A 26,397-nucleotide genomic window follows, 5' to 3' on the forward strand; every position below is an offset into this window, starting at 1 on the left:
AGTGTGCAATTTTTCCCCTTAAGATTCTCTGATAGACAGTTCGTAGTCTCAAATTATTACTAACAGGTTTTGTTTCCAAATTACTTCAACAACAAGATGCGCAGCGTGGCTTTTTAAATAAAGTTTTCTAATTAATTAAAGTAATGAAAGTCTACTAAGAAATCAGTAATGAAAGTGGATTATTCTTTTCTTATCGCTACACAGTTATTCTCAGAACTAATTTCCAGGGAGGAAGATTTGTATGCATGCTGAGTAGGCAACCTGTCAAATAATAATCTCTCACAAATTTTTTGTAAACCAGACCAAGATGTAAACATGGAACCCATTTGTGAGTGCCCTATTGTGATATCAGACCATCTATCGAATTCGAGAGCCTTACTAAGTCGTGATTGATATGCTCTTATGCTGATAAATGTTCATACATGTGGGTGGATGAAATAGATATTTGATGGCACATGGTTGAAGAGGTTAAACACATGTAAATACTGAATAGCAAACAAGTAAAAATCAGGCAATTGCTGAGTTTGAAATCATACTTTCTTCTTTTTCTACGCTTAGGATTTCAATCCAGGCCTATAATACAACTGCCATGCAACCTGAGACAGAGCAGCAAGGTCTGCAGCCTCTCATGTAGCAGCTGACTTGGTTCACAACACATCAGAAGCCTGATGACCCGTTCCTAGCTCTCTCAATCCGACACATGTCACGTCTGAACAACATCAATGCCAAGTGTCATTCAAGTAATGGAACTCTGGCCTTTATATAACGAACAACAACCTAATTGGAGGAAGAGATGCAAGAAGAAGAGAGCAGTTTGTTTTGTGTGCAAGAGAAAGTAGCAGCAGAAGCAACTGAAGGTCCCATTTTCTGTCTGTAGTTATTCTTTGGAAAAGAAGAAGAAGAAGAAGATGGCTTCGCAGCAGATGTTCAAGTCCGGGCAAGCTCGCGGAGAGGGCCAGGTGGGCGTTCTCCTCCTCCATGTGCCGCAGGGCGTATGCATGGGTTGCACTCTTGTAAGATCTGACCGTCAGTATTGCTGTTTTCTTGCACAGGCCAAGGCCGATCAGATGATGGATTCGGCGCAGAGCGCCGCCGATGCTGCCAGGTCCAAGGCATCACGGGCTGCACAATCCGCTCAGCAAAGCAAGGAACATGCCGGAGGCATGCTCCAACAGGTCACTAGATAAATACCTCCAATATGTTATTTGTTTGTTTGTTTGTTTGTTTATTATTGTCGCCATTGTTATCAGTTATCGGAATGTAAGGTTAAGTAAATTGTAATACAGGTTGTAAGAGATGTGAGTCCATCTGCTCAACTAATTTTTTGAGGGTCCATATTTATTTATGATATGAAACAACTCACAGCATGCATCTGTCTTATAGATACATTGCAAAAAATTTCACTTGAATCATTTGATTCCTCCATAATCGATAAAATATATTATTTCAAACACAGGCTGTTGTGATCGAAATATATCTTGTCTTTATCATGAGTTATTTTCCTTGGTCATGCTTGCTGTTATTAAAATTTGGCATCTGTAATGCACTTACTGCAACAGGTGAATTCGGGAATCTCTTGCATGACTTCGGAGTTTTAATAGTGGAATAGATTTGGATATTAAGCAATGTTCTTCCATGACTCTCAGCTCCATTCGTTGTCACATCGGTCAGAAACTGGGGCAAGGAATATAGTGTTGTCTGATGAGGCATAGCATTTTGTTGGATGTACAAGGAAGGAGGAAAGGAAATTACTCTTATGTTTGGTTGGATGTGGAGAAAAGAAAATATTGATTTTCTTTCTGTTATCTGTATGAAGAAGAATTAAAAATTTGAAATATATATATATAAGAGAAAAGTTTCTTTTCTTTCACTCTAGTGGTGCACAGCAGTGCAATTGACACGAGCTCGATACTCTCCAATTCAGGTTGAACTCGAGAGGTCTAATTCTGCAATCACAACCAACTTCTGTTTGAAGTATATATACACTGATAATATCTAAACAGAGAGTATCTATGATGCTGCTGCATTTTTTTCTATCACATGTTCAAACTTCGCTCAAAAAAAAAGAAGAAAAACAAAAAGTCATGACTTGGTAATTTTAAAATGAACAATTGAACATATATTTCCATCATGGTAGATCCAATTTTGGTGTTCTTATTTTGTCTACAGACCGGGGAGCAGGTGATGAACATGGCACAAGGTGCAATGGACAGCGTGAAGAACACCCTCGGAATAGGAGACAAGAAGTCTTGAAGGAAGCAATGGAAGTGTTCAAGCCCTCTCTTTCTCCTCCCTCTTTGTTTCTAGGATTTGCTCATTAGAATGTAGAGTAATTAGAAGGGACTATGACTCTACTTGTCACCTCTCTCTACTGCTGTTATTTTCTTTGCTGCATCCTTGTCTATGGGGATTGGAGGGTATTCTATGTTATGGTGCATTCTGCAGCTTTCCTATGTGCTATTTCGAAGATTATTTTGCAAGATGGAATAAAGCAACTGCATTATGAGATGCCATAGTTTGCTAATCAATTGTCTTTTGCATTTTTTTAATATCTATTTTGTTTTGTCGCAAAAAAAAAAATATATATCTGTGATTATTAGATATTTCTGTCCTTCAAAGAACAAATTATAGCGAGGGTGATAGGTATAAGCATATGGAAGTCCCATTTCGTCTGTAACTGCAGTGAGAGAGTTGAGTTAGAATCATGTAGAAAGGATTAAGTACTCAATTATACTAGTTTGAAATAATGATCTTTAAACAGAAAGAAAGCAAAAATCAACTCAAGGGGATCAGGGATGTGGATGCTCATCACCTTCCATTTAGTCTGGGAATTCGCCAGCTTTGGGAGGTCTGGGGATCGGGAAAACCCTAAAAGATGGCACCTTTGGAGGCTTCCCAAGGAGGAGGACAGATCTAAACGAACTCCAAAGAATCCGAAGGAACAGTGGATTTGGGTCGAGGAAAAAGACAGAAGAGAGCTCAAAGTGGGGGAAAAGGCGGAGAGAGATTTTGGGGAGGGATTCCAGAGAATGGCGTTGTCGAGGGATGATGCCTGTGGAGAAAAGGAATGGCGTTGACCTTTCGATTCCCGACAGCATATGACTGGATTCTGGGTGTGCCAGAGCCGTCTGTTTTGCTCGGAGGATCTTGTACTGATACGTTGTCCAACAACAAGGTCGGGGTCAAAGATTTCTTCTTTTTTTTTTTTTGCTTTTCCGCACGGCGTTTCAGGTTCAATGATTGTAATCCAAACTGATTCCATATATAATTCTTGTTTACTCAGATAAAATATAACAAAATAATAAAAAAAATATTGCAAGCAGACAATAATCGATGGCGGCTCCTTTCCCATCTGAAGTGATTGAATGGTGGGTCAGACTTTGCTCTTCCAATTCTGGCCCCGTCAGAATTTTTAGACGGGAAGAAAGAGAACGCAAGTTAAAGAACTTTGAGATACACGATCAAAATCCTTGTGGACTCAGTTTGATTCATGAGAAGGGAAGAAAAAAAAAATGGTGTTATATTTTTATAAAAGAGAGATAAAAGATAATTTTTATAAAAATAAATATTTTATATTTCATGAAAAAAAATTCATACCGATCGTGAAAAAGCCATTATCCTAAAAGCTAGAAACTACAAGAAAATTCATCTTTCCCGACGCTTTTTATAATCTTTACCGACGCTTATAAGCGTCGGCTAAAGTTCCCGCGACGCAAATAGAAGCGTCGCAAAAGCGTCGGCGATATCAGAGTGGCAAAAGTTTTTGCCGACGCTAAGAGAAAGCGTCGGCAAAAAAGGGTCGGTAAAACCCCATTTTCTTGTAGTGAACTATGGTAATTCTTTTACCAAAATTATCTTTAAACCATCATAATCTTCTTAATAGTTATTTTTAATGGTTGATCTTAACTATAAAACTATACTATTAAAAATTAGATTTTTTTTTGCATGCATACCTTACAAAATATGTAAAATTGTATAAACATGTATACCTTCATAAAATATTTATTTTGCATATATACCTTTTTGTATTTTTTTATATATGTACCTATACCATCTAATGCGTTAAAAAAATAATTTAAAATTAAAATGACTAAGATACTCTTATGGGCAGACATGCAAAAAGAAAATTTTATATGGATATACATGCAAATAGTAACTTTGCAAAGGTATTCAGGCAATTATGCATATTTAGATGGATATACACTTAAATTTTTTTAATAAAAATGATCAAAATTTAGTAAAAATAATTTATTGATAAAAAGATAATAAAAAAAGATTAAATCATGTTAATATCAACTCTTAAGAATAAATTATTTTGCTTTTATGAAATTTTTGCCTCAAAAATAAACAACAACTCAATATTTACAAATCACTAAAAAAATATTTTACCAATCTAAGCATCTATAATTAATTTAAATTTGATATATTTTAATCTTTTAAAAATAATGAAGAATATGTAGATGTCATAGATTCAATAATGATAATTATATCAAAATTAAATGGAGAATAGCATTACCAAAACGATCACCTAATATTCTAATTTGATCGAGTTAAGATTTTAGAAAAGAAAATTGACAATGTGACTCGATCTTTTTTTAATTTGTCGATCCAATTGAATCATAAAAGACTTGGTAAATTTCAGCAGAGTTTTATTTTTTTAATAGATCTTTTGAATATATACCTTTCTAAATATGAAAAATTCCATGAATATACTCTCGTAAAGTTGTTATTTGCATGTACACCCTTATAACCTATTTTTGCGTATCTACCCACAAGGGTATTTCAATCATTTTAATTTTAAGCCGTTATTTTTTAACAACGTTAAATAGCACTGGTACATATGCAAAAAAGGAAAAAAAGATATATATGTAAATAGTAATTTTGCGAGGGTATTTATGCAATTTTATATATTTAAGGGAATATACATGTAAAATATCCTAAAAATTACTATAATATAAAGAAGTTGTAGTAATTTTAATATAAAAATATATTGATAACTATTAAAAATTATAGCAATATAAAAAAGTTGTCTAACTATTAAAAATTGTTAGAACTCTAAAAATTCAACCCAATGAATATGTTAATACCTATTTTTAAATATTAAAAATATTTAAAAGTTGCTATTAAAAGTTATGCATGGATGTTTTATAGATATTTTACACAACTTTATTAATCCTATAACGGGTATTTTATACAATTTTTTCATGAAAGTAGATGCTCAAAGAAATATAAGTAATTTTGCAAAGTGTGTTTCTTATGCTATTTTTTCTATAGTTAACTAAATATAAAAAATTTATTTTTTTTAGTATTAATTTTTTTAAAAAAATATTACGGTGCAGAAAATTGTTTCCACTGGCCAAATGAGTTCTACAGTTATTTTATAAGTTCTCTTTGCATTCCCTAGATTCTCCCATGTCCCTTTCCTCTAAGTCCATCTTTTGAGTCTTGGCCACCTGCCATGCATGCAGGTGTAAATAAGAACAGTGACAGGCTGACAGCAGATGCACATAAAGATGCGGTTAAATATACGAATGATGACTGTTCCCAATCGTTAGATTTCTCAGTTTATGAGCTGTAGTGTATCTATATTTGTATTTATATAAATGGGAAAAATTGTTTATGTAACAAAATTGCATGGTCTTATGACCTTGAAGAGCTGAAGGATGGGATGCTTGTTAATGGAAAAGGAATTCTAGCTCGAGCCAAGTTTATCTGCAGATGTTCAAGTGCATTCATTTCTTAGTTGACAAGCATCAGTCAGCCTGTTATCAGGCTAACTGCAAGCTTTTGCTTCATTTTGCAAGTCCAGTGAAACGAGGGTACGCTTGTTTATGAGCCAAGCCTACGAGGCCTGAAGCTTGGACCATTCTCCAAATTGAACAATCTGAAATAAGTCCCCATTGAGCAATGCTGGAAATATTCATAAACAACCTGGTTCATTTGCAGCATAGTCGGAGTTCGACCATTTCTTCTTCATCTTCTTCTTCTTTCTTCTTTCTTCCTCCTCCTTCTTTCTTCGTTCTTCCTCCTTGTTCTTCTTCTTTTTTCTTTCTTCCTCTTCTTCTTCTTCTTTAAACAGCCTGGTTCATTTGCAGCATAGTCGGAGTTCGACCATTTCTTCTTCAACTTCTTCTTCTTTCTTCTTTCTTCCTCTTCTTCTTCTTTCTTCTTTCTTCTTCTTCTTCTTACTCTTCTTCTTTCTTCTTTCTTCTTTCTTCTTCTTCTTCCTCTTTTTCTTCTTTCTTCTTCTTCTTCTTCTTTCTTCTTTCTTCTTCTTCTTCTTCTTTCTTCTTCTTTCTTCTTCTTCTTCTTCTTCTTCTTCTAATCTGCAGATTGGACAATCCATTTCCTCCGCTTCTTCTAATCTACAGATTGGACAATCTATTTCCTTTACTGCAATCTAATCTACAGATTGGACAATCCATTTCCTCTACAGTAATCTAATCTACAGTTTGGTAATTGCCAGTTTTGGGGTGGAAACTCTTTCTACACCATCTTTAAGGCTTTAGTTGCATTCTTTATTCCATATTTCCCCTCCCCTTTCATTTCAGGACTTCTAGAGTCCATGCATGCTTCCTTTGGTGCTCTTTGTCTGAGATCTGAATGACCCAAGAACACCTTGCTTAAAATCCAGGCCATATGCTTTCTTAATTTTGGAGAGAATTTAATAATTAGCAAATCCAAACCCAGCTGCAATTTGGTTGGCTCTAAATTACCACCCTCGGTTACTTTTAGCATATGGACGTCCATGAACTTCTATAACACTAAATCTTATTTATTATTTATAGAAGAGTAATACTCGAGAGCTCCTGTTTCATGTACATGAAAGGTTCTGCTACATGACATAAGGTAATTGATGCAGTTTTCAGGATTTCATATGATACATGGGGATGGTTGATTACTAAACTACCAAATCAACATTATTGAATCTAAGAAACTCTTTGTGTGCATGCAGTGAGAGGCTCGAAACAATTTTTTCCACAGATAGCAACCTAGGCAATAGTTTATGAGTTACATGTTGTTGTTACAATACATGCACACTCCTAGAAGGGTGAAATATAGTTTCTCACCCTTGCTCTCATGCAAAATGTTGTCTGAATAATTCCCTGAACAACAAACAACCAAGAATTAAAGAAATTCATGTTTTGTGAAAAAAAATGTTCCAACAAATTTACAAAATGAAACATAATTAGGTACTAAACTAGCTAGTTAACCACAATGGATGGGAAGGAATGCTACACTCCGGAACCTAGGGATTGTTACTCCATGTACTCATTAGCAAGATATTTAATCTTTGTTGTTATCAAACACATTGACTATTGATGAATAATTGGTCCATATCAGATAGGTTAAGAATACTTATAGTACTTATATACTCTCGGATCTATCCATCTTTAGATAGAATCTTAACATGGCATTAGAATCTACCAATCTTTCTTACTGATAAGTTAAGGACTCTTGTAGTGCCTATATACTTTGGGACCTATCCATCCAAACATCTCAGCTCTTATAGTACTCAGGATTTTTAATTAATCCTGAATACCATATATCTGTCAGTAAAAGTGGAAAGGAGCCAAACAAGAGGCAAGCCAAGCCTAACTCCACTTATGCTCATCGAATAATCAAATCGTGATTGAGCTATTCACAAATGACTAGTTTAAGATATGTTTGGAAGTAGAATAAGGGGGAGCAAAACTCATTTAATCTAGTTATTCTATTATTGTTCACCCAAATGCTTATTCAAACATTTGGATTAGTCACTTTTCAGAAAGGTAAAATAAATATTTCTAAAAAGTTAGTGCACAACTTTTTGCTTTCCAAATTTATTTATCCTACTTAACCTAGAAACAAAAGACCCCACCTTATAGTATAGAGCAATTTTTTTCCAAAATAAAGAGGAGTAGAAATAACTTAAACCATTTACCTCATGTCTAATAAGAATTTAAAACTATTTGAAACTTTCATTTATAGAATTTAGAATTAATAATTTTGATTATATTTTAACATCATAATTAGATTACATTATATTCTAGTTAATCTACTTCTTGTTAGATCTTCATGTTTATCTTTTTCTTGAACTTGGAGTCTTGGAAGATACATTAAGCATAACATAGGCCAACATATTAATTTATAATAAATAATCATAGTTATAATATTATTTAAATATAATAAAAATTTAATAATATATAAATTATTTATATATCAGTATTTCTAATTTAATAATTCAATAATACTCTGGCTCGTTTCTTAAGCAAGTAAGTTGAATCCAAGAAAAAAATAAAAAAAGACATCCTGAAGATTCAAGAACTAGGGTTGGAAAAAGAAGATAGGATTGAAAAAGGTCGGCAGGCCTGGATCCGGGGTGGCGGGGCCCCTCCATGGTCGGTCGCCGCGAGAGGAAACCTCGACGGGACGTCGCTAGTGGGCCCCACGTCCTCGTCCTTTCCCTTTCTTTAAGCTCACGCAGTTCGACACCCACAAGGAAACGAAAGCACAGGAAGCGTCCCTCCCACTTCCATCACTCTCCCTCTTGCTTTCCTTCGCCCCAAGTCAAATTAGTCTTCAGGCAGCTTTCATAAATACGGCCTCGTGCATGACATCGTCCTCTGGATCTCCACAACCTCGGGATTACCGTTCTGTTCTCATTTCCAACCATCTAATTGGGATATCAATCTAATCCTAATACGCGCCACCGTCCCCAACTGTCTTATTCTTAGACCCACTTAAGGACCCACAGCACAAGCTCACCTAGCTCAGCCGGTAATAATATTGGTGACTATTTTAGCCCTTCCAAAATACTTCAACTTTTTTTAATCAAGTTTGTTAAACTAATATAGAATAAATGCATTTATAGAAATTTGATAATAACATATTTTTAGAAAAAAATACCTGTAAAAGTAATACATATTGCCATCTAATCTGTACCACTGTTGGTCTCTCTATACATATATCTATACATATATCTTTTTTAAAAGACTAAAATTATTTTTATTTTTTACCAATTCTGCCGTAACCAAAATATACCATTTTAGCATCGGACTCTGTATCGATGCCATTTTGTTAATGTATTGATACACCAGTTCAACGTACTAAATATCGGTACGTCTTCCGTACCATATAAGAATGCCGAATTGGTATGATATGATATATTTTATACCATCCGGTTCAATATGATATAATAAATTTTGATCGTAGCTGATGAATATTGATCTCTAAAGTTACCAATCTAGCTAGCTTTATGATAAACGTAAAAAGAAAAATCCTCAGGAACAAATAGGATTCGTGAAAAAGAGAACTACTTACTAGATGGTAGTTTTTTTTTTTACTTAAAAAAAAGAAGGGGAAGAGGAAACCTCACTTGCATGGCAGGTTCTACTGGCCCCCTCTTCCACCAGAAAATGTTTGATGCGGGTAGAAATTTTGCTCATATCCTTTCTGACTCGTGGGTCACCCTACGTATGAATATATTACCTCAGCGCCACCTCAGTACCCTACGTATGAATACATTACCTCAGCGCCATCTCAGTACCAGCTGGACCAAATAGCATTTTTATCGAGCATATTCAAGCGGAGGGCATTCGATCCCTAACATTTAACTGATGCATCACGTTTTGAAAATATACCGCACGTTATTATTAAATGGTAGTTCTCTTTAGCCATTTTACCAGTAAACTAATACAACGCAACTCTATTGAGAAAAATAATATAGCAGACGCGTCAAAGACCATCCCACAAAGCCAAACCGTACACCCGGAGGAAAAGAACGCAAGAAGTGGAACTCGGAAACGTGTGACACCTCTTAAGTATTAATTACTCCACCGCTTAAGCATTAACTCCCCTTTTAAGCCTCAAATCAAAAAAACAATCAGAAAAGAAATAAAAATAGGTAAAAAACTGACCAAAAAATGGGGAAGAGATAGAGAGAGAGTGAAGGATCGAGCAGAGATTTTTTTTTTCTTTTTGAGAATTTCTTTAGTCTATTGCTTAGATTTACGCTTATTATTGGAACTTTAAAAGCTTTCTGTTCTCCCTTTCTTCTCATCGCCGCCAGTTTGTGAGGAGTCGTTGTTAGATCTCTCTCTCTCTCTCTCTCTTGCCGTGGATCTGGGTGGAGATCCAGCTCGAGCTAGGGTTTCGTGACTGGGGCCCGCCGGTGCGCTCCTCTCCCTTCTTCGGGGGCGGTAGCGGCATGCAGGCATTGGGGCAGCGAGCTGAGGGGGATCGGCTTCCCGGCCTGCCCTTCGTCGAGCTTGGGACCCGGTTCTGGTGATGGTCTTTTCCGAGGGGCGGAGCGGAGATGTCTTTTCTTCTGATCGTCCTGCTCTCTCTCCTCCGCTTGGTTGCTCCCACTTCTGGTACTATCTTCGCCGGCCCTCTTTTCCCTCCTCAAAATTTGCGCCAAATTTGTGTTTTTTGGATGAATTTTTCGATTTTGGACGGTTAATTGCGCACAATGTTAGCCATCTTGTTCGCATTTTGGTTTTTGACTAGGAGAACAAGGAAGAAAGGGCGTAATGTGATCTAATGCCTGCTTAAATTTCTTCATTTCGTGTTAATTGTGGTAGGCGCTTCAAAATTGCATTTTGAAATTGTTTCTATGACCATTGGAGTGTGTCTGGTTCCGACAGTAACGGTCAGGGCCATAACTATCTTGTTGTTTCTGGGGTTGCTAGTTCATCATGGAATCTTTGATGCTCGGAGTGAAAAACTGGGTGGAGATAAGTTTGTGAGTTAATTTTTTGTGCTACTAAATAAATGGTTGTAGTTGGGGAAGGTAACTAGATGGTGCTCACTCTTTATATAGTATCCATTATTCTAAATTAACTTCTAAATAATTTATTATAGTATAGTTCTGTACTGTTTCGAACGAAGTTGCATGCCAAACACAGTATCAAATGAAAGCACCCTTCTTTTGTCAGAATATTGGCCATTGGTGTAAGATAAAGATAACATAGATGTGGTTGCTGTAAAAGTTGGTCTAGTGAAAGAAGGTTTTAGACCATGCTATACGGCTATAAGATTGTATATATTTTTGGGCTTGTTTGGTGCTTGCATGCACTGATTCAAAAAGGTATTACACAATAGAACAAAGAAACTCATGATGCAAAATAGTGTTATGCAGTACATTCACGTGCTTGCACTCGTTTGTTTGTTTTGTTGTTGTTTTCAATCCTCTGTACATCTAATCTGTGGATTTCAAGCCATCACATTCACCTATAGCTTCCTAGAGTGGTATATGTGCAGTATTAAAAGCTTTGTAAATTTATTAGATCTGAAGGACTCAGCTTGCAAATGACTGAAATATGATGGGTGCATCGTACATATACTAACAACATTTCTTGTTTACCATCTTTCTCTGTCAACATATCTGAAGTTCGTCATGAATCGGTCTTGAATGTGAAGCGGATATGGAGTTTCATTGTTTATGTTCGTTGAGTAGGAGAACCTGGCAATTTAGAGTGAAGAGGAATGTTGCTACTATAAACTATGACAACCAAGATACAGAGTATACTGTTGACACTGTTACAGCAATTTTATTGATTAAAAAGCACATACGAAACCTTGAGCAAACTTACAGAGTGTCTTTCTTTCCATCTTTGATAAAATATCCATTAGTTAATCTGCTTATATGCCTATGGAGTACTAAAACATGGATTGCAGCTGCTTCTCTTCTGAATATTGTCCATGATGGTCGTTTCAAGCCTGGAATTCTTAATATTCACAAATATGCACAAGCTACTGGCTATTAGAAATATGTTTGTTCCAATGTGTCCTCCATCCTTTATTAGCTCATCATCTTCTTACAGGGGGCATATCATGTACGTTCAATAAGACTTACAAGGTGTAGTGATCCATGGATTCTAAAAACCATCAAAATGAATATTGAAAGTGTGGGCCATCAAGGAAGGTGTAAGACTGACCTTCAAGATGGAAGAGGGTGGGTTATGAACTGGGGCTTGCCCAGTGGTCGCACCCCTCTGCTTAGCAACTAGAGATCCTAGTTCCAATTCTTGGATAATGCATCCTCAAATATATAGACTTGGATAAATATAGTGCAGGTGGATCTCGTCCTCCCGGGAAGTGATGAGGTAGTTCTTAACTGAAACCAGCAATGAAGGGAAGGATGGAGAAAAAAGAAAGTGAAGGTGATGCAAGAGGTGTAAAAATTATCAAGGAGAATCGAGAAGAGAAGGATGTTACTTTTTTCTCCTTTGCTTATTGCTACTCACAAATGAAACAGATGTATATTTGTCCACTCTTGATGAATCAGGCCACGTCTTTGGCTATGTTGTTCCTCATATTCTAGGGACGTATATAGAAATCATATATTGCAGAGTCCTAGCATTACTTATAAAGGACACAACAAGGTGTTGACAATATTCTCATGACAGTTTATCATCCAAAAAATTACAAGATGAAGTGATAAATCTTTAGGTTGCATTTCTGCATTAGATTTTTGTTGTAATGTTTTGAGCCATAATATTGTGGTGATACCTTACAATCAGAAAGGATAAAGTGGCACTGCCTAAGAGATTTCTCTCGCCCACGAAAATTTCCAGTATGTGCATTTACAGAGGCATGTCTGATACTTGTATAAAGGTTAAGCTGAACCATTCAAGATTTCTAAAACTTATCCAATATTTGTCATTTAGTGGTTGCTTGTCATCCACTTTCTCCCTTTGCCCTTGAGATGAGAGCAGACATCAGGCAGCATTTTTGTTGTTCCTTTCTGGCTACTAATCAATGTATGCCATCAGCACCCTGCATAATTTTATTAGATGGATTTAAAAGTTAATTTTAGTCATCAACCCTTTGCAAGCTTAGCGAATACTTGTTATCCCAATTGTTTGTCTCATGAGATACATTCACGGCCAGTATATGCTTTTTCAGATGTTTTTTGCAACATCTATATATGTTATGGTGTGTCTTTCCCTTCACTTTTCTTAATCTCAAGCACCAATTTGAGACCCTCCTTCCCAGGGTCTCTTAGCATCTTCCTTGCTCAGGCGAATATCATCATCCATGGTAATCCAGGTCCAGACAAGAAAGATGAAAGGAAGTATATTGGTAACCATTAAAAAGAAGCCCAAATGATGAAAGTAACCTGATTTCATTGTATTTTCTTTGGGTTAAGTTGATTTAACATTTTATCTTCATGGAGATTCTGTGTTGTGCTTGTTTAATTATGCCTGATTAGGGGCAAATCAGGTCTTGCCCTATGTTTTATTAGTCATGATGTCTTTGATATGAAGAAGATTATGTGGGGAAGGTCTTTCCCTACCTTCTTTACAACTAGTAGTAGTAATGCCAATACGTAAGTTCCTTTTGTCTTAATGTTTATACATGAGCATGAATCCATGCATAACTGTCTATTATTTATAGTCATTTCTAAGGCTACCAGGATATTATGTGCAGCAAGGCCGACGCCAACAACTCAGGCATTGAGCCCACTGGGCTCACCCATGATCAGGAATATGATGCCTTTGGGTCCTATAACTGCGCCAGCCTATTCTCCTGAATATCATGGTAATTGAAGTTTCCATATTTTCACCTGTTATTGATAAACGTCTTGGAATATCATTATATCATCTGTTTTTAGGATCTCCCGCAAATCATCCTGTGCCGAAACATCACCAGAAGATACCTCATGCTGTTCCGCCAACCTCAGTTGCACCACCACAAAACCAAGGTTTGAAATCATTAGGCCATTTACCTAGTTTTTCATGCTTCTCAGCAGTTTCTCACCTACCGTATCAGGAATGAGTGTGTGCTTATGTAATATTGTTGCAACCAATTTGCAGTTATTTATGTTTTGAAACGTTTGACAGGTTGTGATGAATTCTTCTGTTCTGAGCCATTCACATCAACCCCAATTGGTTCACCCTGTGGATGTGTATACCCTATGCAAGTCAAGATTGACCTTGGGGTAGCACCATATCAATTATTTTCAAGGATTGAGGATCTAGAAGTTGAGGTTGCAGCAAGTACCTTTCTGAAACAAAGTCAAGTGCGAATAATGGGTGCTGGTGCCAGTATTCGGGACCCAGAAATGACAAGAGTTACTATTGACTTGGTGCCTCTAGGAGAGAAGTTTGATAGGATGACTGCATTACTGACTTATGACAGATTTTGGCAGAAAAAAGTGCAGATAAACACGTCTATTTTTGGTGATTATGATGTGATATATGTTCATTATCCTGGTAATATCATGTTGCTTTTTCTTATATTCATCAGTTTCATGTATCTATTTGTTTGACTGCATGCAAACATCTCATAGGACTTCCTTCTTCTCCACCATCCATGTCGGAGGGATTCGTGGGCCCGAGTGGATTTGGAAGTCAACAATATCCTTTCACGGCAGATGTGCACCCTGGCAAGATGCAGAAGATGAACCCAAAAACCATTGCTCTAATTTCATTATCATCATTCATACTTGTTTTCATATGCTTTGGGTTAGTCTGCATTATCTGGAAATGGAAGAAACTTGTAAGACCTCCTGCTGATGTTGGACCTGCAATTCCTCACGTAACTACAAGAAAAACTGGTATTGAATTTAAGTGATATTGAGCTTATTGGTATTGTATTTTGGAGTTTTGTTGAATTAACTAGAGATGTGACCTTCAAACAAGAGTTAGCTTTGTCTAATTCTTCTTCAGCTCAAACCTTTGAATGGGGTCATGGATACTCCATTCTTTCATTTTCCATCGGCTGGGTCTTGCATATGGCCATGTGATATTGGCTTAGCTGTTTTAATATGTGTCCAACTTGAATATTGAAGGCCTATGGTTTGATTTCCTTGTAAATTTATAAAACCATCATTTTAGACCTACAACTGATATACTTTATAAAGTAATTTAAAACCATGAATGTATCCGCTATATATTTCCTACTAGGCATTGTATGTGATGCATGCATAAATAACTGAGCCAGCTAATACTTTTGCTATTCTTAAATTTGAAATAAACCAATCTAAATCTATACTATGCATAAAAGTGCCAATAAATTTATGTTATTATTTCATGTTGACCCTTCAATTTAGTTAAGATCAACTTATCCCTTGACATTTCAAATTAGTATTCATTGAATTCTTGCTTCCATCTGTTCTTATATTGTTTAGATCAAAGTTGATGTAAAAGAAGCTATATGTACAAACTATTTAAAATGCATACGGAATCAAATTTCGTCTTTGTTAACAAAATAGAAACATGATCAGTGCAGTGACCACAGGCTAACAAAAAGAATCCCTATCATTGAATAATCTGGTTGACAAAAAATAGAGAAAACTTTTGTATAGGTTAACCCACTAGTTAGGTTTGGGCAGCTATTCATTCCTGAGATAACTTACTGAGGTCTAATGTAGTTTTGCAGTAAATTTTTTCGAAATAATGAGTTACTTTATTCTTGATTTATTTATGTGATAACACTTGCTATGAATTCTTCTCTAAAAAAAATCTTCCTATGAGAAAAAAACAGTCATTCTTGATGATTGTTTTGCTATTTGCAAGGACAGATGCCAAAGATGTTTGCATCATCTTTGATATTATAGATGTTTTATTTGCATGTCAGATTAAAATTTTATAGCCATTCCCTTTTCCTGGCATCAAGCAATGATATAAATTAAAATCTATTCTTTTATAAAATCTGAAGTTATCAATTTTGTTTTAATGGTTTGCATGCATCTATTGTTTAATATTTTACTACTCTGTATAGCCAGCATGCATATGCATGTGGAATTGCTAGTGTTATCAAATAATTAAATAAGAGCTTAAGCAGCTGTTAAAATTGTAATGGACTATGAACCTCATTTAAAATATATATGTATATGAAATTGTGTTCCCTGTGATGTATATGTTATGATTTTCAGGCTATATGTTAGGTGTCAGGTCCATCAGCTCAAGTAGCATGGCCAGCTCAATGTCAGTATCCTTTGTTTCCACCCTTGCTACTCGCCCACCTTCAGTGAAAACATTTTCTGTGGCTGAGCTCGAAAAGGCCACAGATAAGTTCAGCTCAAAAAAAGTTCTTGGTGAAGGTGGATTTGGACGTGTTTACCATGGTATCATGGAGGATGGAAGTGAGGTTGCTGTTAAATTGCTTACAAGGGAGGACCAAAATGGAGATCGTGAGTTCATCGCAGAAGTTGAGATGCTCAGCCAGCTGCATCACCGTAACCTTGTCAAACTGATCGGTATATGCATTGAAGGGCACAAGCGATGCCTGGTTTATGAGCTGGTTCGAAACGGAAGTGTGGAGTCTCATCTGCATGGTATGGCTATAAAATTGCTGGTTTTATACATGGAGTGTTGCACAATCATGGCATTCTTCCAGTATCCAACAGCTTCTGTTGTATTGTTTGTTTGCCTAATGCAGAGTGCCTTCTTGATAAATCATGTCTGATAGTTATCGTATTGACCTGAGGATTTAATATCTTAAGTTGACTTCTTCTCGGGCCTCTAGTATTTCTACTAAATGAATAACCACAGCTATGGCTTGAATTTTTCATCAGCATGCTGTTCTTAGAAACTTACTATTTTTTGGTCTTTTATGGCGTCATCCAGTTACCAATGTTCTAGTGTTTCAGGTGCTGATAAAATGAAAGGGCCTCTTGACTGGGATACTCGGATGAAAATTGCCCTTGGTGCAGCAAGAGGACTGGCATACCTACATGAGGACTCCAATCCTCGTGTCATACACCGTGATTTTAAAGCCAGTAATGTTCTACTGGAAGATGATTTCACCCCCAAGGTTTCAGATTTTGGTCTGGCAAGGGTAGCATCAGAAGGAATCCATCATATTTCTACTCAGGTCATGGGAACATTCGGGTAATATTCTTATTCCTCTTCTATTACCATAGTTTGCTTTGACAAAAGAATTGCCTGTAACATCCTGTGATATAGTTGTTTTTCTGTGGGCTATTCCTATCATGACTACAATACTGTCTATTGAATGATGAATCCTGCGGCAAGTATTTAAGTTGGTTTTGCATCCTATTGCTTACCTTGTTGCTAGCTGCACCTATTGCTAGATCTCTTCCGCATTTGAGTAAACTAAATGAAATGCTGAATGCAAGATCCATCAGTATCATCTAGGTATGGCAGCTGCTATTTTAGAGTGTCTATTTTCTTATTTATTTTCTCGTGGTTTTGAGGTCACTGAAAGTCTGAGCCAACAATTTTATGTTTACTGATTTGCTAGACTTTTTTATGGCCTAATTGGGATTAAATTATCAAAAGAATGTACTACGTTCAGTCAAGAATTTAACATGTCACCTGCTTTCTGTTGTCAACATTATACAACTTTTACCACAAACATTTACCCTAAAACAGCCACATTCCATGTCACACTTACTTTCAGGATACCTGGTAGGCTTATATGATCAAAATTTTTGAACTTGTATTTCTATCTCATTGCACTCTATTCCTGCTTAATCTCTTTTTACCTATCTGTTTATAGGTAAGAGTGACTTTCAGTTTGATGCTTTGAGCATTTGCTCAAATCCTTAACCTGTTCCTGTCTTGAAGCATCCACCATATCATCTGACATGGACTGGTAGTGATTACTCCAAATGCATCTCCCTTGGCTACATCAGGTTTTGCTGGTTCTAATTATCTGAATGCCTTTTTTCCTTTTTAACCTGACCTATGATTTGCATTTCCAGAAACTATGAACCTCATCCATCAGTCAGGCTCAACTCTTTAGGTCGTACTTCACGATGGTTCCTATAATTTCATCTCAATCTATCTTTTTGTCTTTTTTTGCATATGCTGTGCATCTCTTTATCTATTTTCCTTTGACTGGCCATTAAAGGGGCCTGCTCAGTGGCAGGCATGCTAAGGGTAGCATTGCTGGTGCATCCCATCTTGCACTAAAAATTTACTGGTAGAGATATTGGTCAATTCGTTAGAGAATCTCCATCATCTATACGCGCGCACACATAATTGTTTTGAAAAGTAGATGTGCAGTATCTTGTATCCTTTTTAGGTTACATGATATCAAACATTTATGCTCTCTCTGGATTGGCTGATTCTGTCTCCTCTTCTTAGCTAAACAGCCTTGGTCAATTATTTAACAGTTAAAAAGTAATAATGTTATTGCATGCTTTCCTTGTATAGCATGATCCAATAGGAACTTTTTGAAATCTTTTTATCTTCGAAAGAAATATAACTGGGGAATTGCAGGTATGTTGCTCCTGAATATGCGATGACGGGGCATCTACTCGTCAAGAGTGATGTCTACAGTTATGGGGTCGTTTTGCTGGAACTCTTATCAGGTAGGAAGCCTGTATACATGTCTCAATCTCAGGGCCCAAAGAACCTAGTAACTTGGGCACGCCCTCTGCTTACTAGTAGAGAAGGGTTAGGGCAACTGATGGATCCATCCTTGAATGGAAAATATGACTTCGACAATATGGCAAAAGTAGCAGCAATAGCCTCCATGTGTGTTCACGCGGAGGCATCACAAAGGCCATTCATGGGGGAGGTTGTACAGGCACTGAAGCTAATATACAATGACATGGATGAAACTTGTGATGATTCTTTCAGCCAGAGAGATTCATTGGGTACAGACTGTGGAGACTTTGACCACGAGAGCAGTTGGTGGAATGGGGCTACACCACGTTTAGCTTACGGGTATGCCTCATCGTTTATAACAATGGAGTATGCTTCAGGTCCAGTGGAAGAAATGCAGAGGCCACATTCGGCATCTACTTTGATTGGTAAGTTGGAATCTTTGGTCGGGCACAATAGATCAGGCCCCTTGAGAACCAAGAGGCAGAGCCAAGCCTTTTATAGATTGAGAGGGAGCATGAGCGATCATGGGAATTTTTCAAAACATTCTGGCATGGATGGCTATCTTAGTTGAGTTTGTCAAAGGAAATTCTCTTTCCTTTGTCTTTTTCTTTCTTTCTTTTTTGTTTGGTTCTTCAAATGTACAGTTCATTAGAGGCAGCTTTCCGAGCATCGCTGGCCTATGGCTTGTACTTTTAGGTATATTGATCCATTTTTCATGAGTTGAAGATGTAATTTCTGCTTTTAAGTACCATACAAGCCTGGGTATTATGTTGCAATTTAGTGCTAAAATGATTACAAGTTCTTTACCTTTTGAGCAACTTGCTCTCTGAGTCCTTGTGAATCTGACAGCAAAATAGCACTATGGTTCTGAACAGCTGTTTTGCAGTATCTCTCTTGAAGTGCCTCTTGTAAGCCAGTGTAGCTTCCTGTTTGGGCTTCTTCTGTAAACCTTTTAACACATTCAGCGCATCGGTAGCCAACTCCTCGAGCTCCATGGTGGCTGTAAACATATTGATTCAGATGCATAAGTTGACACGTCCATGAGACTGTTTCTGCTGCAGGAAAAGTTGTGGTCTACACACAGGCTGCATCTGAACGCTGGTTTCTTGCAAGCCATGTTGACCAAGCAGTGCGAGCTATTGGTGCACAGGTAAACTTTTCCTGTAAACCCCTGGGCCAGCTTGCATGGTGAAGGTCTTGCTGCAAACTCTGAGAATCTGATTAAGTCTAACCTCGTTATTTGGTTGATCTCCCAGCACCTCCTGAGCTCATGCAAACACCATGATGGTGAGCAGGGTCATCGCAAAGACTAAACCTTGGCCTAGTTCTGCAGAGATCGAGTCCCTCTTTTCTTCAAGAGTATTACATTCCACAGTTGTAACACGCTTTGTCACTTTCCAGATCAAACAATAAATTTCCATGCCAACAGCTGGGATAAGTATCAGAGGAAGCCTTTTGTGGTCGTGCCTATGGAAGGTGTAAAACCTCAGCATTTTTTTTTGTAAACAAAAAGAAAGAAGAAAAAACGAAAAACAAAGTTATTGCTCAATCTTTGCAGGACAAACAGCAAACAAGATTATCAGTGTTTATTTACATTATAACGGATAACTATGATGCTAAATAACCCATTATAATAATCTTTATTTTTTTCCATTATCAGTGCCAGGATCCATTATGGGGTAAGTATCATCTTCCAAGCCTTGGCATAGACTTCATAAATTAAAGCACATGCCAGCAGAAAGCGAATACGGACGAATAAAAGACTTCGGTTATCAATTCCTATACATGCAAGCTATTTATGTTTTTCTTCATCACCAACTATTTTTGATGACTCAAGCATCGCATTTTTTTCTCAAGCCCTCGTCATTTTCAGGATCGGTAGTTCCATCCCCTCCGTTCCGTTCTATTTCGTATCGGGAGAGGTTGAAACTGGTATTCTTGTATGATATTGTCTGAAATTGTTCAATGGACTATTTGTTAGCTTTCTTGTTTAGTGATTACACAGGATAGAAAGTACATATCCCACCTCGTCCAATCACTGGTCATTCTGCTAGGGAAAATGCTGTGTGTAATCCGGCTCGTACAGGCCAGACTCCGTTTTTGCCAGGCCGGGTATTAAAGATAAACTTGGCACTGAACACGAGTATATGTTGGGGTGTTTATGAAGCAGTACTCTTCGAGGATACATGGATGGCTTTGTGAATTGCGTAGGACCTCTTCTGTTCATATACAAATAAGAGAGCATCCAAACTCCTTCCTTGATACAAAAATTTTTCTTTTTTATATAACTTTTGCGTGACCCAAGAATTAATTGAGAGCAACCAGTTCCAACTGATTGGTTTAGTTCTTATCCCAAAATTCTAGAATCGTTCAGGAGTCTCGGTTTTGAGCTGAACCATATGCACCACTAGTAGATCATCATGTTATAAGAGGCAGATTTCTGAGCCACCTATTCCTTTTGTCAGGTGAAGTTTCTTTGTAATTTGTAACTTCATTTTATCAATGTAAAATAATTGTGCAAGCATATTTGCCAACTTGATCACTGTAATCATATGCACCATCTACTGCCAGGAGCTCCTAAGCTAGTATGGGAGTATCCTTTAACAAGATAAACTGATTGAGCATTGGCTACATCAAATAGCATCCCACATTGTTGTCATTCTATATTTGGATTTTGCAGTGCAGTACCAACATCTAGTTCAATGGATAGTGAGCGATCATTGGATGATGAGGAGCAATACCATGTTTGAAGCTTTCTATTCATCAGAGACAGAATGCGCACTTCTCATCCTGATGTCTTTGACCTGCTCAAACTTGATCCTTCTTATTTTTGTAAATGACGATCATTTATATAAAAATTCATGCTGATTTAAAGAAACTGAATGGATGTTTTATTCAGCAATTCATAATAATAGCAGATCATAACCGATGTGGATATATTAGTAAGTGCTCTACCACAAATATGAATACCATGTGCTCACAGATGCCCAAAAAACAGTAGTATTATCGACAACGAAGTTATATATCACGAAGTACAGAACCTCTTCTTGGGAGGGTATACACTATAGCACATAGATGGGAGATGGTTTAGGGGATCCCTGCTCAAATGAAGTAGATGTAAGGAATGAAAGATAGTTGGGAGAAAAAAGAGCAAACACCTCTGGTGGATTGTTTGATGACCGGTTCAGTCTCTTAGCAGCTTGTACTGTTGATTTTTTAAAAGATTTCTGAAACAGATACTCCCACCAGTGATTTTACTGGGGAAAAAAATATATGACACCAAGTTTAGATCTTAATTACCAAGAAATGCCCATCCTTGAAACTTGCAAACAGAATAGCAACAAACCAAGTATTTAACTAAAAAGAGAAAAAAAAATGAAAACATGTCTGCATATTAAGCCTGTGCATTTCAACTTAAGAGTGTCTGTTTGTTCAATTGTAGAGATGAAAATACAATTAATAGTGGTTACAGCAGAAAATGGATACAAGACCAAGCCCTGGAAACAAGCAAACATTAACTTGAGCTTTCCATTTCTTGTTGTAACTGAGAGAGAGAAGATAGCACCATGGACCGCATATTTGCTAGTTCGACAATGCTATCAAGAGCTGCAGGAAAAGAAAAGATTCCAAGTGATCTTAAATGGGTAAACGCGCATAACAACTGAAATCTAAACTGGATCTCGTATAAGATATGATAGAGAAAAAAGTTAACCTGTCTCAAATGAAACTTGGGCAGCCCGAAGCTTTGGAGGAACCAAAGTCCCAAATACCGACAATGATTTAGACCTCTCCCGCTGAATCTATGGTACCATAGCATACTAAATTACAACAAAAATATAAGGGAAAAGAAATAATCTTTAACAGTTCTAGAAACTGTCTCAGATTGATATACAATTAAAACATTTTCCAGAAAAGTGCTACATTAATTGTGGGTGATTATATAACAGCTCACCCAGTAATGATGATAACTGGGAATTGTATTACTGGGATCAACACTAGATTTAAAACATCCATAAGTAATTTAAGTTCTACAATTTTCTTCAAAATAATCCTGCTTCAGTGGAATTCTATTTTGATTTCTTCTTACACGAGTCAAACATCTACAAGAGGAAAGACAAAAAAAAACTTACATTGCCATCACTAGCAATTGGAGATCCATTGATTGTTGAATAGGATTCTTTACACCCCTCTAAATCATGAAAGAAATATTAACTTGACATATAATGCATTGGTGAAAGGATAACGATAAAAAAGAAATAGAAATTGTCTTACCAGCGAAATTGTTAGGGCCTCGATGCCTTAGCTGTGAACCACTAGATTTATTTTGAAAGCCACCAGCTTCTGCCTCCCCAGAATATTTACCCTCTCTCAGATATGCCCATTTTGATAGAGTAAAATGTGTTTGCAACTCTGAAGCATAAAAGGATCTTTTTAAATTCATAGATTCAAAGCATGTAAACAATAGCCTGCTTCATTTCTTAAGATAAGTAAGGATTATCATTAATTAATAAAGCATTTTTAAGACAAGTGATATAAAATGACAGCCGAAGTCTGTTCAGTATAATACGGATCAAGTTGATGCCAACTTGATACATGATGTATCAGGGTTATCTGAAATAGCTCATCCCAAAACTATTATATTTCATCAGCATATGTTCATGAGATACCTGTTACTGATTTGTCATTTGATTCAGCTACTTGCATTGTAGTAGCAGCAGACTGTACTTTATGGCTTAATAGTGCACTTGAGATGCGTGACGAACCCATAGAATGACGAGCGCTGGCCAGTTCTAGCCATCCCTGTCAAGAAGAGATTTTCAACTTTTTTGATGGTGAGAAGAAGGAACATGCAACAACTACAAATGCCAAAAAAGTTAAGATTTACAAGCTCAAATTCATGTCGTCGAGAGCGATAATAGTTCGGGTGCTGATAATTCAGGAATAACTTTGTCATTGAATATTGACTAGACATTTGATATTTAAGACATCCTGGAAGCAATGTTGACCTAAAAAAAGAGAAAAGACAAAAAATTTCGTTGATAGAACTATAAATTTGGGAATGATGGCTTTCTTTTAAATGCCTGTACTACATAGAAGAATGGAATTCTTTAGGGCCTGCTTGGATGGTTGCAGACATTATTCATTGGATAAAGCGACATCAGGATCAGAAGGGGATACACACACGGGAGAAAGAAGTGCTGACATCTGAACCCCTTCGGAGCATGCAATACCAGAAAGATTAAGATAACACTCCATCTAAAAGGTGATCTAGGAAATCCTGATCTTTTCAGGATTGTGTCCGATGAATCCCCCAATCATCACAATCTAGTTCGTTCCATCTGCACTTCCTTCTACGCCAAGCCCAACATACTGTTTATCCAGGGATAGTGTGTTCAACAATCCAAACAGGGCCTTATCAAACTAGCTTTTGAATTGAGTAGAGACTATCATCTATGTGTTGTGCTTGCTTCTTCTAAAACCGGATGCAAGGACTTAGCAACTTCCCTTATGTCAAAGCCCCTGTCATACCTGTGCAAAGTTCCTTGTGCATCTTGCATATCACTTTACACTAGTCCTTAAGCCAAGCCCTCAAGTCCTGGGCACCCCACCCCCTTTTGCAAGAGAGAAACTAAAAGGTTCAACAAGTACAAAGGCGACTAGTATTGTTTGCATGTTTTGGTATGGTTACAGTTCATTGTCTCTTGCCTTCAATATAGACCTCCAATTTGCCTATAGAGTCTTGGTATTATGCCAAGTAGTACTACTTATCTATTGGATGTACACCATGTATAAGGTATTTAAGATGCTCAATAGCACCTTTTAGAATACTTTATGCTTGTCACAAGCCCTCCCACATTCTTACGAAGTCTAAAAAACTCTTAGTACTACCCAAGGTTTCAAATCTTGACTGCACCACATTGTATTGACCTCATACTGTGCAACCTATTGACATGGGGCTATCATCCAGCTCAGTGAACAATTAGTAGAAATGAGGAGCACACAACACATCTCCTACCATACCAATACATGAATAGCATGGGGATAAACTGCAAGATTTGTGACTTAGTCCTGCCTTGCATGCACACAAGCACATGATAAAACCTAGATTAAAACTGTCACTCCATGGCACCAAGGTTGCCTCTAAAGCACTCATAATACAGGAAAAATACACAAGGCCACAAAATGCAGCCAATATTGCTTTTGAAAAAGAAATCTATAATTTGTGTTTGATTTGGTGCAAACCAAAAGACATCATTCCATTGCACGGACAAAGGTACTTTTCCTTCATATTTTACTTCTTTTGGGGGCAAATCAGAAAGACATACAGTTGGGTAGGAGCTTCGGAAGAAGTGTACTGGCACCCTGTGAAATCAAGAGAATGGATTAACAGCCTCCAATTAAACGAGAAAACAAAATCTACCCCGCAGTCAGCTTTTCTGCCCATTCTTTTGGTTTAGGTTCGGAATTCGTTTCGCTTGGAGTATTTTGAGAACATTGATATTGTAAATTTCGAATACATATTCTTTAAGAAAAAATTCCAATAATTTTTTATATCCAAATTCATGTAAATCACTGACATAGGTTGATCCATCCGAGACATAATTTTTTAAGACAATTTCAGCAAGAGAATGATGAGAATTGAGAAGGGATAGCACATTTAATTTAATTTTCAAAAAAAAAAACGGATTTGGAATTCTCAGTTTGCCTGTTGAATTATTCCAAACCACATTTCGAAATCGGCTCCGTTTCTGCCAATTTACAATTTTTCCGTCGATTTCTCGCCTCAGGGCTTCTCCCTCTTCTTTCCCTCAAAATCCTTCTTTTCTTTACCCAATTTCCAAAGAGGAAGCTCGCATCCAATACAAACCAATTCGATTTCCAGAATCCAACACATCATCCAATTAATGAGTCGAAATAGGGAAAGAAGAAAAACCCAACGATCAAAACAAATCAACAAAACTAGCATGGAGATGGGCTTATTACCTGGCGAAGGGTAGAGGACAAGGAGTCCATTAGCGTGAGATAGCTGTCCATCGAGTCCAGAAATTGAATAATTTTCTCATCTTCTTCTCCTCCTCCTTCTCCGCCGCCTCTCTTCGCTTCGTCTTCCTCCTCCTCTCTCGCTCGCGGGGAGCTTTGCTCGCAGTTCTCCATCGACTGCCAAGGCCAAAACCCGGACCCAAAACACAGAGCTCCGCTTTGCTTTTTGGGGTCTTTACTTCTCCAGACGGATGAGATGTTATGCGTAACTGTGTATCGGTATCGGCCAGCGGAACTGCTGTAACGTGTATCGGTCGTATCGCGTTGGCCAAAATAAACCGTCATATTTCAAAGTATTTTTGAAATCACCATTTATTCTAAAAATTTAATAAAATAATTTTATTTATATATTTTATATTTTTTTATACTTCTCCTCATATGTAGGCCGGACTTTCTTTTAATAGATGAGCCCAACATAGTTCGAACTCAGGACCTCTATTCTGATATCATATTAAATCACTACTTATCCTAAAAACATAAATTAATAAAATGAGATAAATTTATTTATATATTTTATATTTTCTTACTGGTATCAGCTAATACGATACTGTTGCTGGTGGTCCAAACCGTGAACGATTGGCACTACGGTGTGAACGGGGTTCCGTCTGAGTTGTCTTGGTTGGTGTTGGTTGCGCTCCACCTTCCGCCAAGAAACCTGCAAACAAGCCTTGCACCACCACCAGGGTGGTGATGGCCCTCCGACGGTCAAGTCAGAGGAGATTGGAGGAGGAGGAGTGGTGATAATCGTAAGTAAGAGAGTGCTCTGGGAGATATTGCTCACCTCCCCCTTTCTCCCCCCAGCCGCATATATACCTGGCTGGGGGGTCTCTCAGGGGGGTTCGTTATCGTGGGGCACGATGGTGTGGCCACTGACATGGCCGTTACAGGGCGTCGTGGAGCAGCACCGGGTACGGCCACGTCAGGGCATAGTGGGGCTCCGCTTTGTACGGCTGATGCAGGAGATCGTGGAGCAGCATCGGATACAGCCGTTGCAGGGAGTAGTGGAGCAGGAGGCCGCGGCGTGCCTCTGGGGAATAGCCTGTCGTTATCAAGAGATCTCCGACTC

The 26,397-nt window shown here is 37.4% G+C and overlaps 2 protein-coding genes and 2 long non-coding RNA genes across 8 annotated transcripts; 3 read left to right on the forward strand and 1 right to left on the reverse strand.

The window, feature by feature from the left end:
• The first annotated feature begins 106 nt into the window (after positions 1 to 106).
• Positions 107 to 2,477, forward strand: LOC113462451 (uncharacterized). Its single transcript, XR_015987996.2, has 3 exons — positions 107 to 959; positions 1,053 to 1,175; positions 2,170 to 2,477. It is a non-coding gene; the product is annotated as an uncharacterized LOC113462451 (long non-coding RNA).
• A 7,351-nt stretch (positions 2,478 to 9,828) lies between these two features.
• On the forward strand, positions 9,829 to 19,108 carry ALE2 (Protein kinase superfamily protein). Of its 4 annotated transcripts, none has more exons than XM_088723591.2 (8): positions 9,829 to 10,355; positions 13,417 to 13,527; positions 13,601 to 13,690; positions 13,830 to 14,201; positions 14,279 to 14,545; positions 15,878 to 16,267; positions 16,583 to 16,823; positions 17,455 to 19,108. In XM_088723591.2, the coding sequence occupies exons 1-8, from the start codon at positions 10,298 to 10,300 to the stop codon at positions 17,456 to 17,458; spliced, it is 1,533 nt and encodes a 510-aa protein (XP_088579717.2). In that variant the 5' UTR covers positions 9,829 to 10,297; the 3' UTR covers positions 17,459 to 19,108. The 4 variants fall into 4 exon arrangements, with proteins under 4 accessions (XP_088579717.2, XP_008783735.4, XP_008783734.4 ...); XM_008785513.6 differs by having other exon boundaries at positions 18,180 to 19,108; XM_008785512.6 differs by having other exon boundaries at positions 9,844 to 10,355; positions 15,866 to 16,267; positions 18,180 to 19,108.
• Positions 19,109 to 19,300: 192 nt separating this feature from the next.
• On the forward strand, positions 19,301 to 19,732 carry LOC148703204 (uncharacterized). Its single transcript, XR_015987999.2, has 2 exons — positions 19,301 to 19,440; positions 19,547 to 19,732. It is a non-coding gene; the product is annotated as an uncharacterized LOC148703204 (long non-coding RNA).
• A 1,946-nt stretch (positions 19,733 to 21,678) lies between these two features.
• Positions 21,679 to 25,509, reverse strand: LOC103702881 (coiled-coil protein). 2 transcript variants are annotated; one of them, XM_039118675.3, is made up of 6 exons: positions 25,275 to 25,509; positions 22,958 to 23,090; positions 22,563 to 22,700; positions 22,421 to 22,479; positions 22,003 to 22,090; positions 21,679 to 21,896 (listed from the first exon to the last, which is right to left on the reverse strand). In XM_039118675.3, exons 1-6 carry the CDS (start codon positions 25,443 to 25,445, stop codon positions 21,805 to 21,807), a joined length of 681 nt encoding a protein of 226 aa, XP_038974603.3. In that variant the 5' UTR covers positions 25,446 to 25,509; the 3' UTR covers positions 21,679 to 21,804. The 2 variants fall into 2 exon arrangements, with proteins under 2 accessions (XP_038974603.3, XP_088579718.2); XM_088723592.2 differs by having other exon boundaries at positions 22,958 to 24,653; positions 25,275 to 25,505.
• Positions 25,510 to 26,397: the final 888 nt, after the last annotated feature.

Source organism: Phoenix dactylifera, chromosome 6 (genome assembly GCF_051530095.1).
Source record: "Phoenix dactylifera cultivar Ajwa chromosome 6, Ajwa_hap1_PhDact_Kaust_v1.1, whole genome shotgun sequence".
Lineage (NCBI taxonomy): Eukaryota > Viridiplantae > Streptophyta > Magnoliopsida > Arecales > Arecaceae > Phoenix > Phoenix dactylifera.

Coding starts and splice junctions, on each gene's coding strand:
- ALE2 (XM_008785512.6), top strand. CDS start 10,298: ATGTCTTTTCTTCTGATCGTCCTGCTCTCTCTCCTCCGCTTGGTTGCT. Junction 14,546..15,865: donor CGTAACTACAAGAAAAACTG/GTATTGAATTTA, acceptor TATGATTTTCAG/GCTATATGTTAGGTGTCAGG. Junction 16,824..18,179: donor CAGGTCATGGGAACATTCGG/GTAATATTCTTA, acceptor GGGGAATTGCAG/GTATGTTGCTCCTGAATATG.
- LOC103702881 (XM_039118675.3), bottom strand. CDS start 25,445: ATGGAGAACTGCGAGCAAAGCTCCCCGCGAGCGAGAGAGGAGGAGGAA. Junction 22,480..22,562: donor AGGCCCTAACAATTTCGCTG/GTAAGACAATTT, acceptor TTCATGATTTAG/AGGGGTGTAAAGAATCCTAT. Junction 21,897..22,002: donor CCAAGTTTCATTTGAGACAG/GTTAACTTTTTT, acceptor CTTTTCCTGCAG/CTCTTGATAGCATTGTCGAA.